Below are 15,852 nucleotides of genomic sequence, written 5' to 3'. Positions count from 1 at the left end.
AGAAGGGGCAATTCAAGATTCTAAACAAACCTCCTTCTTGGAAGACTGTGATAGAGAACTATTTAAAATGGTTTCATTTATCTATAAAAATGACCTTGCCCACAAAGACAGGGCCAAAAAGTCATTTCCAAGAAGAACCAAAATGCTCAGAAGTGGACCATAGAAAAATGAATACAGTTGGTTTCTTTTCTCAATTATACCTTTTAAATTTTCATAGGAATACATGTGTAATTTTTAGGCAACTGTCCTGCTCTTGGAACACCAGGAGAAAAAGCAGTATGAAGAAATTAACAGAAAGAAAAACTGTTGAACTTGTGTGAGTGAAATTTCAATAGTCTGAAAATTTTGGGGACATAGTTATAAAGCTTGTTGTTGTTGTTTAGTGCCGTCGAGTCGGTTCCGACCCATAGCGACCCTGTACAGGGTTTCCGAGACTGTAAATCTTTACGGGAGCAGAACGCCTCATCTTTCTCCCGCGGAGCGGCTGGTAGTTTCGAACTGTTGGCCTTAAGGTTCGCAGCCCGATTCGTAACCACTACGCTACCAGAGCTCCTTAGTTATAAAGCTTAGTGAGGTATAATTCAGCCTAATACTAGTGGGTGACATTTTGGTGAACTTGTTAGTTACTAGAGGAGAGCAAGAAGCCTGCCGCTTTTCTCAAGTACAGAGAACAACCGCGTGGTTATTCAACTCTAATCAAGAAAATGAGTCATGCTTGAGTTAAAAAAAAGTTGTTGTTGTTAAGTGCCTGCGAGTTGGTTCTGACCCATAGCGACCCTGTATAGGGTTTCCAAGAAGCGACTGGTGACTTTGCTGTCCAGTGCATTAACCCACAGTGCCATACCAGGGCTCCGGAATCATCTGTAGGTCTTGTTAGAATACAACAGGTCTGGGATGGGGCCTAGATTCTACATTTTTAACAAACTCCCAGCTACTGCTGTTGCAGAGATTGTATTGTAAGCAGTGAGATTCAGGGCATTTGGAACACCTTCTCTCTGAAATTAATTGACCCCTGGAGAGGAGAGAAGGAACCCCCCCACCAGGGTCTCATTAGGCTCGTGTTTTAATCAACTGCTGTAAGGGGACCACACTGATTGGTATAAGCTATGCTGAAGGTCACAGTGTGACTGCAGTCACAATGACTGGCATATGTCATCTCCTCTGTAGACTAGGAAAAATATGAAAAAATGAAAAATAAAGTAATAGAAAAAATTATGTATGCTATCTTAATGTTAAGTGAGAATACACACACAACTGAGTACAAGTAGTTACTCAGTCTCAGGCTTGAGCTTTCTAAAGAGCACTGTGGGATTCCTGTTCATGAGTGTGGATGGATTCCAGAGGCTCTCTAGACTCTCCCCACAAAGTAAATCCCCAGAGAAGGTCACACACCTTTGCTGGGAAGAAAAGCAGAGGGCCTTTCCTGTTGCTTGCATCATTTTTCCTGCTCTGGTTTTATCTTGGAAGCCTTGGGATCGAAGAAATTTTCCCAGTTCATTTTCTTCTTGAGACAAGACTGATAAAAAAGAAAAAGATAAAAAAAAAAGACCAACTGGAGCCATGAACAATGAGTATTTTTATTACAGTGAGAAAGAGACAAATCACAAGGTCCTTTCTCCTCCATAGGGAAAGATGACATGAAATTAAATATAGAAATGGTAGGCTACAAGGTAAGCTCTCCCTGCAGTTTAACTTTCATGCTCTTCTTCCATTTACAAAGCGAGAGATCAAATTCACTTGAGTACATCTGTCAGTGAGTTTGGAGCACTGTAATCAGAACCAGAAAATGACCTCTGTCTTGAAAAGCAAGCTGATAATGTACTGCTTCAAGCTGAAATAAAGGAGCTGGATTTGTTGAGTACGATTGTGGGAATCTCTTGTGGCTGCCTATAATGTAGTGCCAGCTTCCTCCTATTATTCTCTCCTGCTGACTTTTTCATCTCTGTGTTCTGAGCTACTTCCTACTTGATTGTAAATCAATTCAAATTCCTTATCCATGATGTAGGATTTTGCTTTTGGAAGTTGTGAGTATGGATTGAGGGTGGGTGGGTAGTCAGGTTGATGACATGGTTGATTTTTAAAATAAAGAGTTGGAACTGAATCAGGTATTGGTTATATCTGATCTTAGCCTTATTTTAAAAAGTAATTTAAAGTGGCACTATTCGTGAGTGGGGAACTCAGTGGCTCCATATGATTGCAAACCACAAGGTCCATAGTTCGAGCCCATCAACCACTCCAGAGGGGGAAGATGAGACTTTCTGCTTCAGTAAAGATTTACAGCTCTGGAAACCCTATACAGGTTGGCTATGAGTTGGACTCAACGTGACAAAATAGCCACCACCACCATCATAGATGAATGGAGTCATAGGGTACTATGGGATTGTTTATAGGCATACTGAATTAGAAATTTCTGATTGGCACTTACAATTGTAGAATTTCATTAGAGAAGACATAAAGTCTTGGAAACCCTATATAGGGCCGCTATGAGTCAGAACCAACACGGCAGCATTTAACATTAGTGAGTACCTTTCTACAGATTAATTTGGCAATGAATACAGAAAGTCATAGAATCATGTTATCTTTTGACACGATACTTCTAACACTGAAAGTACATCTTAAGGAAGAAGTAAAATGGGCACAAACACACAATATATATATATATGTTGTTGCTATTGTTAAGTGCCGTCGAGTTGGTTCTGACCCATAGCGACCCTGTATAGGGTTTCTGAGGAAAGGCTGGTGAGCTTGAACCACTGACCTTGCAGTTCAAACCGACCTTGTGGTCCAGCAAATTATCCCACAGCGCCACACCAGGACTCCAAATATATAAATATTTACAAGCCATAAGGTTAGACGTTCAAGCTCATCAGCCGCTCATTGGAAACCCTATATGGGGTCGCTATGGTCAGAACCAACTCAACAACACTTAACAACAACATCTGTATATATATACATGTATAGTATGTACACATAAACAAAGATGATCACTATACTGTTAGTTGTAATAGCAAAAGCTTTCTTTTCCTATAATGAGGGCAAATTAAAAAAAAATACAGTTGTTGGTGTTGTTAAGTGCCGTTGAGTCGGTCCTGACTCATAGTGACCCTATGTAGGGTTTCTAAGGCTTTGCAAATCTTTGGAGGGGCAGAAGGTTTCATCTTTCTCCTGTGGTATGGCTGGTGGGCTCGAGCCACCAACCTTGTTTGCAGTCCAGTGCTTATTCTATAAAGCCACCTGAACCCCTAAAGATACAGTGCACTTATGCAAGTGGCAAAGCCACTACAAACCCACCAGCTGTTCCTCAAAAACCTGTCTATTGGATTGCTATGAGTTGGAACCAACTTGATGGCACTTAACAACAACAACAATTGTCATGTTGTAAAGAACATTCAAGAACAAAAACAAAACAATACCTCAAATATTTTTGCTTTGTTCATTTTTGAAAAATAAGATGTAAAAGGGAGGTCACAGGGTGGAACAGCAGGGTAACTGTTGTTGCAGGGAAGGAAGTGTAATCATGAGATGAAACAAAATGCATGACTGGTTGAGAGTAAAGCAGAGGATCTTATCTGTTTGCCTTCACTCAATTCACAACAAAGTTAAAAAAACAAAAACAAAAACCAGATGAATGGAGAAACAGAATGGTACATGCAGACATACATCGGAATAGCTCTCAGCTATAAAGAGAAATAAAGTCCTGATACAGCATGGACAGACCTGGGAAACATCATGCTGAGCAAGTCAATGGTCAAAGAACACATACTGTACTATCTCACTTATGTGAAATAAGTAAATATAGGGAAAGCAAAGATTATCAGCGGTTAACAGGGTCAGAGGGAGGGGGAAAGGGGAGTTTTTGGCCAAAAGGGCACTGAGTTTTATGTTAATGGTGGATGAATAATTTGGAAAAAGATAGTGAGAATGGTTGTACAAAATAAAGAATGTAATCCATGTCATTAAACTAAACATGAACAAACTGCTGAATTGGTGACTGTTTTGTTATGTGTATTTCACCAAAATAACAACAACAAAAAATAATGTTTAATATGTGACAATACTTTTGGTTCTGTCATGGATCTATGATAAAAGAGTGACACGCTGGTAGCAAAAATGTCATGGACAGCAATGTTCTCTGTGATTTCAGGTAAGCTTTCTGAGCACTATTTCCTCGTTTAGAAGCAGGGGCAGTGATGTCCACACCTGGTAGGGTTACTGCAAGGATGAAAGGAAATCTGGCAGGTTTGTGAAAGTAGATTCAGAAGTAGCTCCACATTCTCCAAACAAATTCCATTTACATGTGCATCTAAATGGTTAAACCACATAAAATGCCTTTGTTTCATTTAGGACATTAAATGAAAACTCTTTTGATATTTGAAAAAAGAAAAGACAACAAGAAGGACAAGTGATCCCATCTACCAAGTGTAAACGCAGGTTCTAAACAATAGCTATGGTGGAATTCTATTTTTGCTCAAAAATCCATCAGTGTATATTTTTATATTTGTGCCAATAGAAAAATGCAAAAATGTTAAGTGGCCATCTCTTCTTGAGCAATTTCTATCTTTTACTAATTTGGAAATTTTCTAATTTTTATTATCAACTTGTATTAATTTGGAAAAATAGCATTTTGACTATTATAAACTCACATTACGAGAATATAATGTTACATTTAGATTTAAAGAGTCCTCAAAGACACTAATTAAAAATTTGCCATTACTATATGAAGCTATCATAAAAAACACAAGTCAATTGTATAGACATAGTTTATTTCTATGTCAGTAAAGTAGTTAAATATGAACTATAACAATAAATATTAACAAACTTATGATGTATTGACATGGTTTGGTTCCAAACACTAGGTGGTTATATGAAAATTGTCATTCTAAAAAAATAGAGTATGAGGGAACCCACAGACTGGAAAAAAATCTTCTGCAATGACATATCAGATAAGGGACTAATTTCTAAAATATATAGGAAATTACTACACATCTACAAAAACAAGACAAATAACCCAATCAAAAAATGGGCACAGGATATGAACAGACACTTCACCAGGGAGGAGATCCCGGAAGCCTACAAACATATGAAGAAATGTTCATGATCACTAGCCATTAGAGAGATGCAAATCAAAACAACAATGGGGTACTATCTCACACCAGCAATAACAGCAAAGATCAAAAAAGTTGAGGACAATAAACACTGGTGAGGATGTGGAGAGACTGGGATGCTCCTGCATTGCTGGTGGGACTGCAAAATGGTCCAACCTCTATGGAAAGCAATATAGCGCTTCTTCAGAAGGTTGAAAATAGAAATACCATTTGATCCAGCAATTCCTCTACTTGGTATTTACCCACAAGAAAAACGAGCCACAACACAGGAAGATATATGCACTCCAATGTTCACAGCAGCACTATTTATAATAGCAAAAAGATGGAGACAGCCAAAGTGTCCAGCAACTGAAGAATGGATAAACAAACTGTGGTACATACACACAATGGAGTACTATGCTACCTTGAAAAATAAAAAGGAAGCTGCATGCCACTTCCTAACATGGTTGAGCCTTAAGAACATTATGTTGAGTGAAATTAGTCAACCACAAAAGGAAAAATACTGCATAGGACCACTACTGTAAAAGACTAAGATAAAGAACCCATACTATTCCACTAAAGTGGATTCTTAACAGGTTGCTAGGGCGTAGGGTAGGATTAAGGAGGAGAGAGGAGGGTGGAGCACAGGGCAGGGTAAAGACACAGGATAGGTTGAGTGTTGGGGAGGGGGCAATATACAAGTAGGGAGAGGGGAATGGAAAAACAATGCAGATGGTAGAACAATTAGACAGGTAGGAATGAGCTAAATGGGACAGAGGTAATAAATGATGTAGGCACAGCCTTGGAAAAACAGGGCTCTGGGATACAGAGACTGGGACATAGTTGGAATGGGGAAAAGGGGGGGATAATGTTAAGATGCTTGGCTGACTTTTGAACCTTGGTTTTCCATGCATTATAGTATAAAACAGCCATGGGAGAGTAGAAAAAGGAATAGCCAGAAATATCACCATAGAAAGCTTGTAAGTCTGTCTTCTGCCTAAAACTGATTGGAATACCTAAAAAGGGGCTATAATGTGTCCAGTATAGGGATGGGCAACTTGAACATTGGCTACCCAAAATGGGGGGAGGGATACAAAGGTAAGAAGTGACTGGCTTACAAGCTTTCAAGAGGGACCTAGATCAACAGGGCGGGGAGGATGGTAGAGTCTCAAGTGAGTAATATCCAACCTGTCTAGGAAGGGCTGATGAAAAGAAATGCAGATGGGTCTCTTGTGATGCAAGGACGAATAACTGTTATCAGGACTGATTGTGAAGACTGGAAAGGTAAAGGTGGATATTTTATAGCAAGGAGGGGTGTGATTAACCTTTCAGTCTAGGAGCGAAGGCCCCTGGGACCATCACTGGAGAAAAGCGGAGATCAGGACCCCACCCAGAGAAGCAGTGAGGCCTGAGATGGAGACAGAGAGGATGACACGGAGACATGGAGTGGTGGAGGACTTGAGATCCAGGGAGGGAAGGGGACTGTGTGCTGAGGACCGTGGGGGGCGGGGGGGCCAGTGGGGTATACCCTTTGGTTGGGTGATGATGCATGAATGGGATGGTAACTATGGCAATGAAACGATGTATGATAGAATGAAAGTAAAACTAATGTTTCCCCATGTAAATTATCACATGATTAAAAAAAAAAAAAAAAAAAAAGAGTATGATCACATCAGATCACAAAATGGAGGATGACTAGATCATTATTTAACTACCAAATTACAACATTACATAGCTGCCAAAACACTGAGAATAGTGGACCAGTCAATTTGACGTGTGATTTTAATGATCACAGACAGTGCTACTCGTGCCTTACAACTCTTGCTTGTTATTGACAGATGTATGTCGTTAAGATAAAAAATAGAGTTTTTACTACTCTTAAATGTGAAATGTAGGATTTTTTGTTGTTGTTGTCAGGTGCCATCAGGTCAGTACCAACTCATAGCGACCCTGTGCACAACAGAATGAAATGCTGCCTGGCCCCACGCTAACCTCACAATCGTTGCTATGCCGTAGCCCATTGCTGTAGTCACTGTGCCAATCCATCTCCTTGGAACAACAAAAACAAGCCACTCCTTGTTTGTTCCAACCCTTCATTTTACCAAACATGATAACCTTCTCCATGGACTGGTCCCTCCTGACAATATGTCTGAAGATTGAGAGACATATTCATAAGGTTATTCATAAGGTTTTTGGTGACTAAATATTCAGAAGTTGCCTGTTTCTCCTTCTTTCTAATCTTTGTCTGGAAGCTCAGCTGAAACCTATCCACAGTGGGTGACTGTTGGTATTTAAAATACCCATGGCATTGTTTCCAGAATCACAGCAACATGCAAGCCACCGCAGTACGACAAACTGACAGGCAATTGGTGGGCAATGTAGGATAATGAGTTGATAAGTGAGGAATATGGTGTTTCTTATATGGTAGTTAAAAAATTCTTGATTCTTATATTCATAGAACTGCAGAATATTTTTTGTAAATTTTCTGTTATAAGATACTATTTTCCCAGGTAATTCTACATGGATCAAAAAAAACTCTGATAATTCCCCACAACATTCCTTAACATAATGCAGTACTTCACTGGAACAATATTTTCATATGTAAATAGAAATTAAGTGCCTGGTTCAAATGTTATTCTTATAGACTTTTAAGTCTTACAATGGAAAAATGTTTTAGCCATATTTTAGGAGATTACATCAACACATGGTAAGACAAGAATCTGAAATTTGTATTTGAAAAGGAAAAATATTTTTTGAAAAATGTGAATTTAAATAAAATAAGGCTTATAGATGGCATTAGAGGTTGGTTGAGAAAAAGGTGGTTTCTGAAGAAGCTACCACATTGTTCATGCTGGATGGATCTCAGCAGAAAAGAATAAAGTTCTTGAGGAATTTTGCTTAAGGAAAAATCACCAAATGTTATATACCTATGTATTTTATTCCAGTGAACATATTCCAAGTTAATCATAACTTAAAGAAATTTTCCCTACCTTTATGAAGATCCAAATCAGGCAAACAAAAATAGAAGAAACATCAGGATAACAAGAAAATCCAGACATACAACTCATTTCACCACTTTACCGTGAAGAGTTGGAACTAGAGGACTGTCTTCCTAGACTTTGCTGGTCGGTCCCCAATACACACTCACTAACAGCAGAACCACTGGGGCAGGAGTGAAAATGGGCTTTCTAGAATGTTCTTCCCTCTAACCATCAAATTTACTATTGACTTGCTCCGAGTGCTACTCTAATTTCACATTTCTGTAGTCAAGTATCTATACCATTTGTACCTGCCATGCATCTCTGAAACCACTTTCTAAATACTACTAGAATTTTTTACATTTTCATGGACAATCCAGGTGTCTTCCCAACATCAGCTGTGCAACTCAGCCAAGAACCTCAGATTCGAAGATGAAGGGTAAACTTGTTACTCTTCCTTATTAATTTTTTAATGTAGTTCAAGTTAAACATCCCAGTGGGAGGGTTGAGGGAGATTTTTAGAATCAATTTTTTTTTTCTCCTTGTGAGATCAATGATTACCCTCCTTCCACTTCTGTCTCTCAAAAATCAAATTCATCTGTCCAGCTCAAATACCACTTTCACTGTGAAATAGCTAGAAACGATGTGCCATCCTGTCAATTCTGACTTACAGCTACCCCATGTGTGTCAGAGGACAACTGTACTTCATAGGGTTTTCAATGGCTGGCTTTTTAGAAGATCACCTTTCTACTGAGGTGTCTCTGGGTGGACTTGAATGTCCAGTCTTTTGGTCAGCAGCTGAGACTGCTATACATCTGCATTATCCAGGTACATCATCTCTGTGAAGTAGTTGATTCTATTTCTATGTAAGAGTAGTATCCTCTTGGAATCGGCTTTGGCACTTATCCAGTTAGTGTAGGGTTGTATTAGAGCTAAGTGTGTATGCTCAAGTATTTACATTACAGACCTTACTTGAATATGAACACATTTCCCACTAATGTTCTTTCTCTGTACCAGGATCTACTCTAGCATCTCACACTGAACTGAGCTGTCATGGCTCTCTAGCCTACTGCAATCTGTGACTGTCCCTCAGTCTTTCTGGTCTTTCATTACCTTGCTACCTTACCTTTTAAGAGTATCCGCCAAGTATTTTGTAGAGTATCTCTCAATCTGGGTTTCTCTGATGACTTATTATAACTATATTATAATTTTGGGAAGGGTACCATGGGGTAAGTGCCCTTTTCAGCACATGGATTGCATCAGTGACTATATGAACAGCAATATGTATTAACATGCATTATCACAGGTGATGCTAGCCTTGATCACTCGGTGTCTACTGGGTTTCTCCTCTAAAAAGTTACAATGTTTTCCTTTTTTAATCATTAAAAATAGTGGAAGATTAGACTATTCCAATATCAAGTTTCTACTCAAACTTTAGCTTACTTATTGTAGCATCATTCAGTGATTCTATCCTGGAACGATTCTTACTGTGGTATTCTTCTAAATGTGATTCTGTGGTACCCTCATTCTTCCTACATTTACTGATTGGAATTAATAACCTATCCATCCATCTGTCTATCTTCATGTAGACTTAATGGTGATTTGTTGTTTCTGTGAATTATCATTTAAAACTTTTATTGGTTATTTTATTGCTCAGATTGTTCGACTATCATGTGTGCCTCTTGTGTCCTTTCCACATGAAACCAACATTTTCAAGCACTTCCTAATATTCTGACACCACAAGATATTCCAGGTTTATCTTGACTTTTCACCGTCCCTTCTCTGAAATCAGCCATATCTCTAAGGACTATTCCTTTTACTGGAAAAGGGTATTTAGAAACCAAGATCTAGGCACCAGATGTGAAGTGTTAATGTTTCTTTAGGCTCTCTCAGCTGACAAAGCTAGGAACTATATGAATGTATGCTAATTCATCCATTCGTCTTAACTTATTTCTTTCTATATCTGTTTATATAAATAATACATATTTATATATCAAACATTGCAAGTTCCTACTTACACCTCTGATTCCAAAGCAGTGGTTTTTGCCTCGCATCCCCACTACCCTTGTTTGTAATTTTTTTCTACTACTAGCAGTGATGAGGGTGGTTCTCTTTATTTACAATATATTCTTATTTCCAATTCCAGAGATAGACATAAAAGTAGTTTCAGAATTGCTAACCTGTACCTCTACAAGGAAAAAAAAATACTAACTAGATACAGTTTTTGCGTATCACTCTTTTTGTCTTTAGCCATAGTATCCAAAGCATTGTTTTCTAAAATTATTTAGATTAATATGTTTCAGCCCTGCTTTAATTAGTGTGGATATGTTACCCCTGATAATACACTTTTGTTCATTTGTTACAATTTGCTCAATTCTCCCACATCCTGGTTGGTTTTGAGTATCTATTTTTTTAGTATCTGGAATATTACTATGGTTCTAAAAGTCAGACTTATAAAAAAGTAGCCTTAGAGCAACGGTGGGGAACCTTTTTTTCTGCCAAAAATTTCTAACATCATTTGTGGGTCTTACTTAAAAATTACCCAGCTACATTTGGTCAAACATTTAATTAACTTCCTTCTAATATGATAGCTAAGGAGCTCTGGTAGCGTAGTAGTTACAAATCGGGCTGCGAACTGCAACGTCAGCAGTTAGAAATTACTAGCTGCTCTGCGGGAGAAAGATGAGGGATTCTGTTCCCGTAAAGATTTACAGCCTCGAAAACCCTGTTCAGGGTCACTATGGGTTGGAACTGATTCACAACAACAATATGATGTTGTTGTTGTTGTTAAGTGCCGTCGAGTCGGTTCCGACCCATAGCGACAATATGATAGCTGGAACTAATGTTGCCTTGGCAGGGCCAGACCAAATGATTTTACCAGCCTAACATAGCCTGCGGGTTGGACATTCCCCACCTCTGCCTTAGAGCCTAGCTCCCTCCTCATTTCTGTTACCCCAGTCCCATTTCACCCTCATTTCTACCCATTTCTTATCTGCTTCATATTGGTAATCAACCTCTTTAGTTTCTGGCTTATATTTCCTAATCTTTTTTAAAATTATTATTAAGTATATTTGTTTATATATAACCTCTTTTTTCTTACATGTATATTTTCTTGTTATATGTCCTTTTTTCTTGAATGAAGGGGAGTATACATTTGTGCTTTGCTTCTTTCACTTAGTATATACTCAAAACAATGCCATATCAGTTCACAGAGACTTTCATCTTTTTTAAACAGCTGTTAAAAAGTGATCCCCTGAACAGAAATGATGCGTACATCCTTCTTAACCTTTCTAACAGAAAAGAGGAAATCTGGATTCCCCAGGATCTTGAATATCCTATAAAGAATACTGTGTATCATGGGTCTTGGTTTCCTCATAGCCTCAAGACCCTAGAGTCATAGCCCTGTAAAAGTATTAGCTCAAACAATTAATAAACATTAGTACAGATCATTTTATAAAAATTTACTTCTAATTCCTATGATTTTAGACTTCCCTAAAACAGCTTTTTAAATAAAAGATTACTAATGAAGGAAAATAAACAATTGCTAATTGATGGCAATCAGAAAGGGATTCGGCAGAGAGAATTCCCGTATTCTGTTTTCAGGAATATGAAAATCATATTACTTAAATGACCTACAAATTGGAATTTTAAAACGTAGTAATATGGTGGTTGGTGGTTATGTGCTGTGGAGTCGCTTCCCACTCAGAGCAACCCTGCATAGGATTTCTGAGGCTGTAAATCTTCATGGGAGCAGAAAGCCTCTTCCCTCTTCTGTGGAATGGCTGGTAGTTTCAAAACTGCTGACCTAAAAGTCCAACTCATAACCACTATGCTATCAGAGTTCTTTACATAGTAATATGTTGTTGTTGTTGTTAGGTGCCATTGAGTAGGTGCCCACTCATAGCGACCGTATGTACAACAGAACGAAACACTGTCCAGTCCTGGGCTAACCTCACAATTGTTGCCACACTTGAGCCCATTGATACTGCCACTTGGCCAATCCATCTCGCTGGGGGTGTTCCTCTTTTTCTTTGACCCTCCACCTTTCCAAACATGATATTCTCCAGTGACTGTCCCACCTGATGATACATACAACTTGACATTCAGTATTTCAGACCTAACTTTGTTGGTAATGATTTTTGAGACAAGATGATGTGTAAAAATCACATTCTCTAAGAATCTATGATCCAACTGAGGCATAGTTTGAAGGGTTAAAAGAGGGGAATAATGTTAAGATGCTTGGCTGTCTTTTGAATCTTGGTTTCCCTTGCCTACCATTGTAAAATAGACACTTGAGGCGGGGAGAAAGGAATAGTCAGAAACATCACTACAGAGGGCTTGTAAGTCCGTCTTCAGCCTGTAACTGATTGTAATACCTTAAAGGGGGCTAGAAGTTGCCCAGTGACTGAAGTAGGAAATTTCCACTGAAAGGATGAGTAGACCAGCCTGGAGCGGCTAGAAAAACAGAAGATACTTCGTGAAAGAAAGACTGGCAGGAAAAATCTGAAACAATAATGACAGTCTGATTGAGTACTACAAGAACAAGTAAGCTGTTCTCCTGGGAGCCATAAAGGCAAGTGGTCGGGATCCCTCACAGCAAACCCCCTTCCAAGACTGAGACTACTCAAGGGGAATACATGAGCAGGCATGTGGTCTGGCTGGTGACCACGTTGGTCACCAATAAGGGGAAGAGGGGGTAAAAACAGCAATGAAGTTGTGAGCTAAGCCCGACCACACTCAATAGACCCCTGTGAACCTGGATGGAGATCTGGATGGCCAGCAGTATGGCAAGACCTTGGGACTCCTGGGCCCAGAGGCAGTGACATGGCCTAGTGACAGGACTAGAGTGGAAACTGAAGCATTCAGCTGATATGAAGTGAGGGAAGATGCACAAGAACACCCACTTGACCTGGTTTCGATGGCTGGATGATCAGAACTCTACTAGAAGAAGAAAGAAGAGGGGGGGAAAAAAAGAGTAACCTGCTACAATTTGATGAACTTTACCTATACTTATGGATGTAGTAGCTCAAAAAAGGGAACAAATATTTACAGCAAGGATCACCCACCCCTTTGGTACACAGGGATGGGCAACTTACACATTTGCTACCCAAAATGGGGGTGCCTATAAAGGCAAGAAGTGACTGGCTTACAAGCATTCAAGAGGGAGCGTAGTTCCAGACGGGGCAGGGTAAGGTAGAATCACCAGTGAATGATTTCCAATCTGTTGGGACAGGGCTGGCTAAAGGAAATGGGGAATAAGACTCTTGTGGTACAATAGTGAATAACTGCCATCAGGACTGACTGTGAGGGTAGGAAATACAGAGGTAGTTATTTTTTGACAAAAGGAGGAGAGTGATTGATTTTGCAGCCCAGGAGCCGAGGTCCCTAGGACCATCAAGTGAGAAGAACGGAGAACGGTACCCTACCCAGAGAGGCAGTAATGCCAGAGATGGAGACAGAGAAGATGATGTGGACAGATGGAGCAGCTGGGGACACTGGACTCAGGGAGGGAGAAAGGCTGTGTGCTGGCAGCCGGGGGGGGGGGGGGGGCCTGTGTGATATACCCTTTGGTTATTTGATGATGCATGGAGGGGACTGTAATCCTTGCAATGAAACGAAATATGATAGGATGAGTATAAAGCTGATGTTCTCCCATGTAGAACTCACAATAAAAGTTTTTTTTTAAAAAAATAATCTATGATCCAGCATAACAAATGTTCATAGGTATGTACTGTCAGCAGAAAATAGTTACATGAATTGATTTTAAGTGCCTTCTCTATTTGATGACTTTAAAAGAAACAGAAGTGGATATGAGAGAATGAGGACAATAAAATAAAAAAAATTAAATTTAAAAGTCTAAAAACTAATCTGAATAATTTAAAAAATGGGAGTGCTTATACCCATGGGTGATCCAATACAAAATTCTTCTTTTATGATACTCACATTGAAAGTGAAACATTCTACGTAAACATTATCTGATACAATTAGTAAAGACCCTCCTCCTCTTTATCCCTTAAAGATTAAAGACAAATGCCAGTAATAGTTTGCTTTTCTTACTTCCCATACATATTGAGTAATATATTAAGACAAATTACAAAGCTAACAATTTCTTACTAATTATTTTATTAGCATTCACAATGGCTCGATGCATACTTACAATATATCCTCTTTTGATAAAGTACAATTGCTTTAGACAAGTCCAAACAGGTTCTCTGAATCGAGTGAAAGAGCTGTAATAGAAATACAAACAACATGCTAAATAACAGACAACAATGAAATAAAACATTATTATAATGGACATTTTGTTGTTATTGTTAATAGCCAATGTGTCACTTCTTACTGATGGCAACCCTGTTTCCAAGGTTTCCAAGGAGTCGCTAGTGGGTTTGAACCACTGACTTTGCAGTTAGCAGTCCAGTGCTTATCCTGTAGATCACATCAGGACTCCAAAATGAACATACCCCTAGTTAAGACAACCCTGGTAAAAGCAGCATATGCCTAAATTGTTCTTGGTGTTATATAATGTACTTTACTGAAACAGCAACTAAAGCCTTTAAGTGTGATCCTATTATTCTGTATTTATTGGAGTTCATCATCTCTGTGATTAATCTAAATTAAGATCTGCAAAACGATGATTTCCTCCAGACTACTGAGATAGTAACTGAAATACTTAGTGAAGGGTCAGATTGGAGAATTTAGTAACCAGAGACTCAGTATTTATTTATAATCTAATTTATTTCTTTCATTATTTTTGCTTTTTCAAAAAATGGAGGTTTTGTCAATCAAAAGGTACTAATTTAGTTTGTGATCATAATATATTTGATGGCGTGCTTGTATAACCTGATAAAAAGCTAACAAAAATCAATCAGCTGAATGCCCTGTTTAGAAGACATGTCATGAAATGGAATTTGGCAAACACCCCTTATTTTTCCAATGATTTTTAAAAAGATAACGACAGACAACCTAATATTTCATACCTTTGCAAGAATAAATGAGGCAAGAGGTAAGTGATGCTGCACTGAGAAGACTCTAATTAGGTTTTAACTTACGACGATCCCAGTTTTTGATTCAGAAACTCAAAGAACAGTAAAACAGATACTTTATACTTTCTTCACTCTGTCCATCAACTCAGAGAAAACCTGACTGATAGCATTCTGTCCCTGAAGAGTCACAAAATGAGGCAAGGTAAGGTTTCTCTGTTTCCTGTCCAGTTTCCTAACAGTTGTGTCTTGGAAGCATAGAGCCTTTCAATATTTGAGCAAAATGGATGATGTTTCCTGATAAATATGACCAAATTACCTAATAAAATAAATGTGTGCATATATACTTAGAAGATCAGAATCCATCCCTAGGAATGCTTAATATGATAAAACTTGGACATGAATAACATAAACAAACAAATTCTCATTTTATTTAACTATATCCTTCTGTTAAGAAAAAAAACAACCAAAAAAATTCTTTACCATAAAACAAAACAGAATACTAGTTGTCTGAATCTGTTCTTTAGCAAACGCTTGATATCAGTATTCTGGGCCCCAAACCACCAAGATATAATAAATCCTGATTGAGAAGTTGTTCTCTTGTTACTGTTTACCTTTTAAAAACAAAGGTGTATATTAAATACAATAAAATGCACAGGTCTGTGGTGCTCAGCTCTTCTAGTATTAAAAATTATATATGTTTACCTAAGCACATGCAGAACAAGGTAGGACACATTTCTATCATCCTGTCAGCCTCCACTGCCATGAGAACTATTCTGTTAGGGTACTCACACTTAAAGTGAAACATTT

The 15,852-nt window shown here is 38.5% G+C and overlaps 1 protein-coding gene across 6 annotated transcripts in view; it reads right to left on the bottom strand.

The window, feature by feature from the left end:
• ICA1 (islet cell autoantigen 1, 69kDa) overlaps nt 1–15,852 on the bottom strand; it is a 203,924-nt gene that overhangs the window by 160,719 nt on the left and 27,353 nt on the right. For all 6 annotated transcript variants that reach the window (XM_006834254.1, XM_006834252.1, XM_006834251.1 and 3 more), the window contains 2 exons: nt 14,220–14,292; nt 1,393–1,516 (listed from right to left, as the gene is read on the bottom strand). In XM_006834254.1, the coding sequence (XP_006834317.1) occupies nt 1,393–1,516; nt 14,220–14,292 (197 nt within the window). The remainder of the gene's footprint in view (nt 1–1,392; nt 1,517–14,219; nt 14,293–15,852) is intronic.

Source organism: Chrysochloris asiatica, unplaced genomic scaffold (assembly GCF_000296735.1).
Source record: "Chrysochloris asiatica unplaced genomic scaffold, ChrAsi1.0 scaffold00010, whole genome shotgun sequence".
Taxonomy (NCBI): domain Eukaryota; kingdom Metazoa; phylum Chordata; class Mammalia; order Afrosoricida; family Chrysochloridae; genus Chrysochloris; species Chrysochloris asiatica.
Note: the sequence above shows the minus strand (reverse complement) of the source record. Positions and strands in the feature narration are given on the sequence as shown.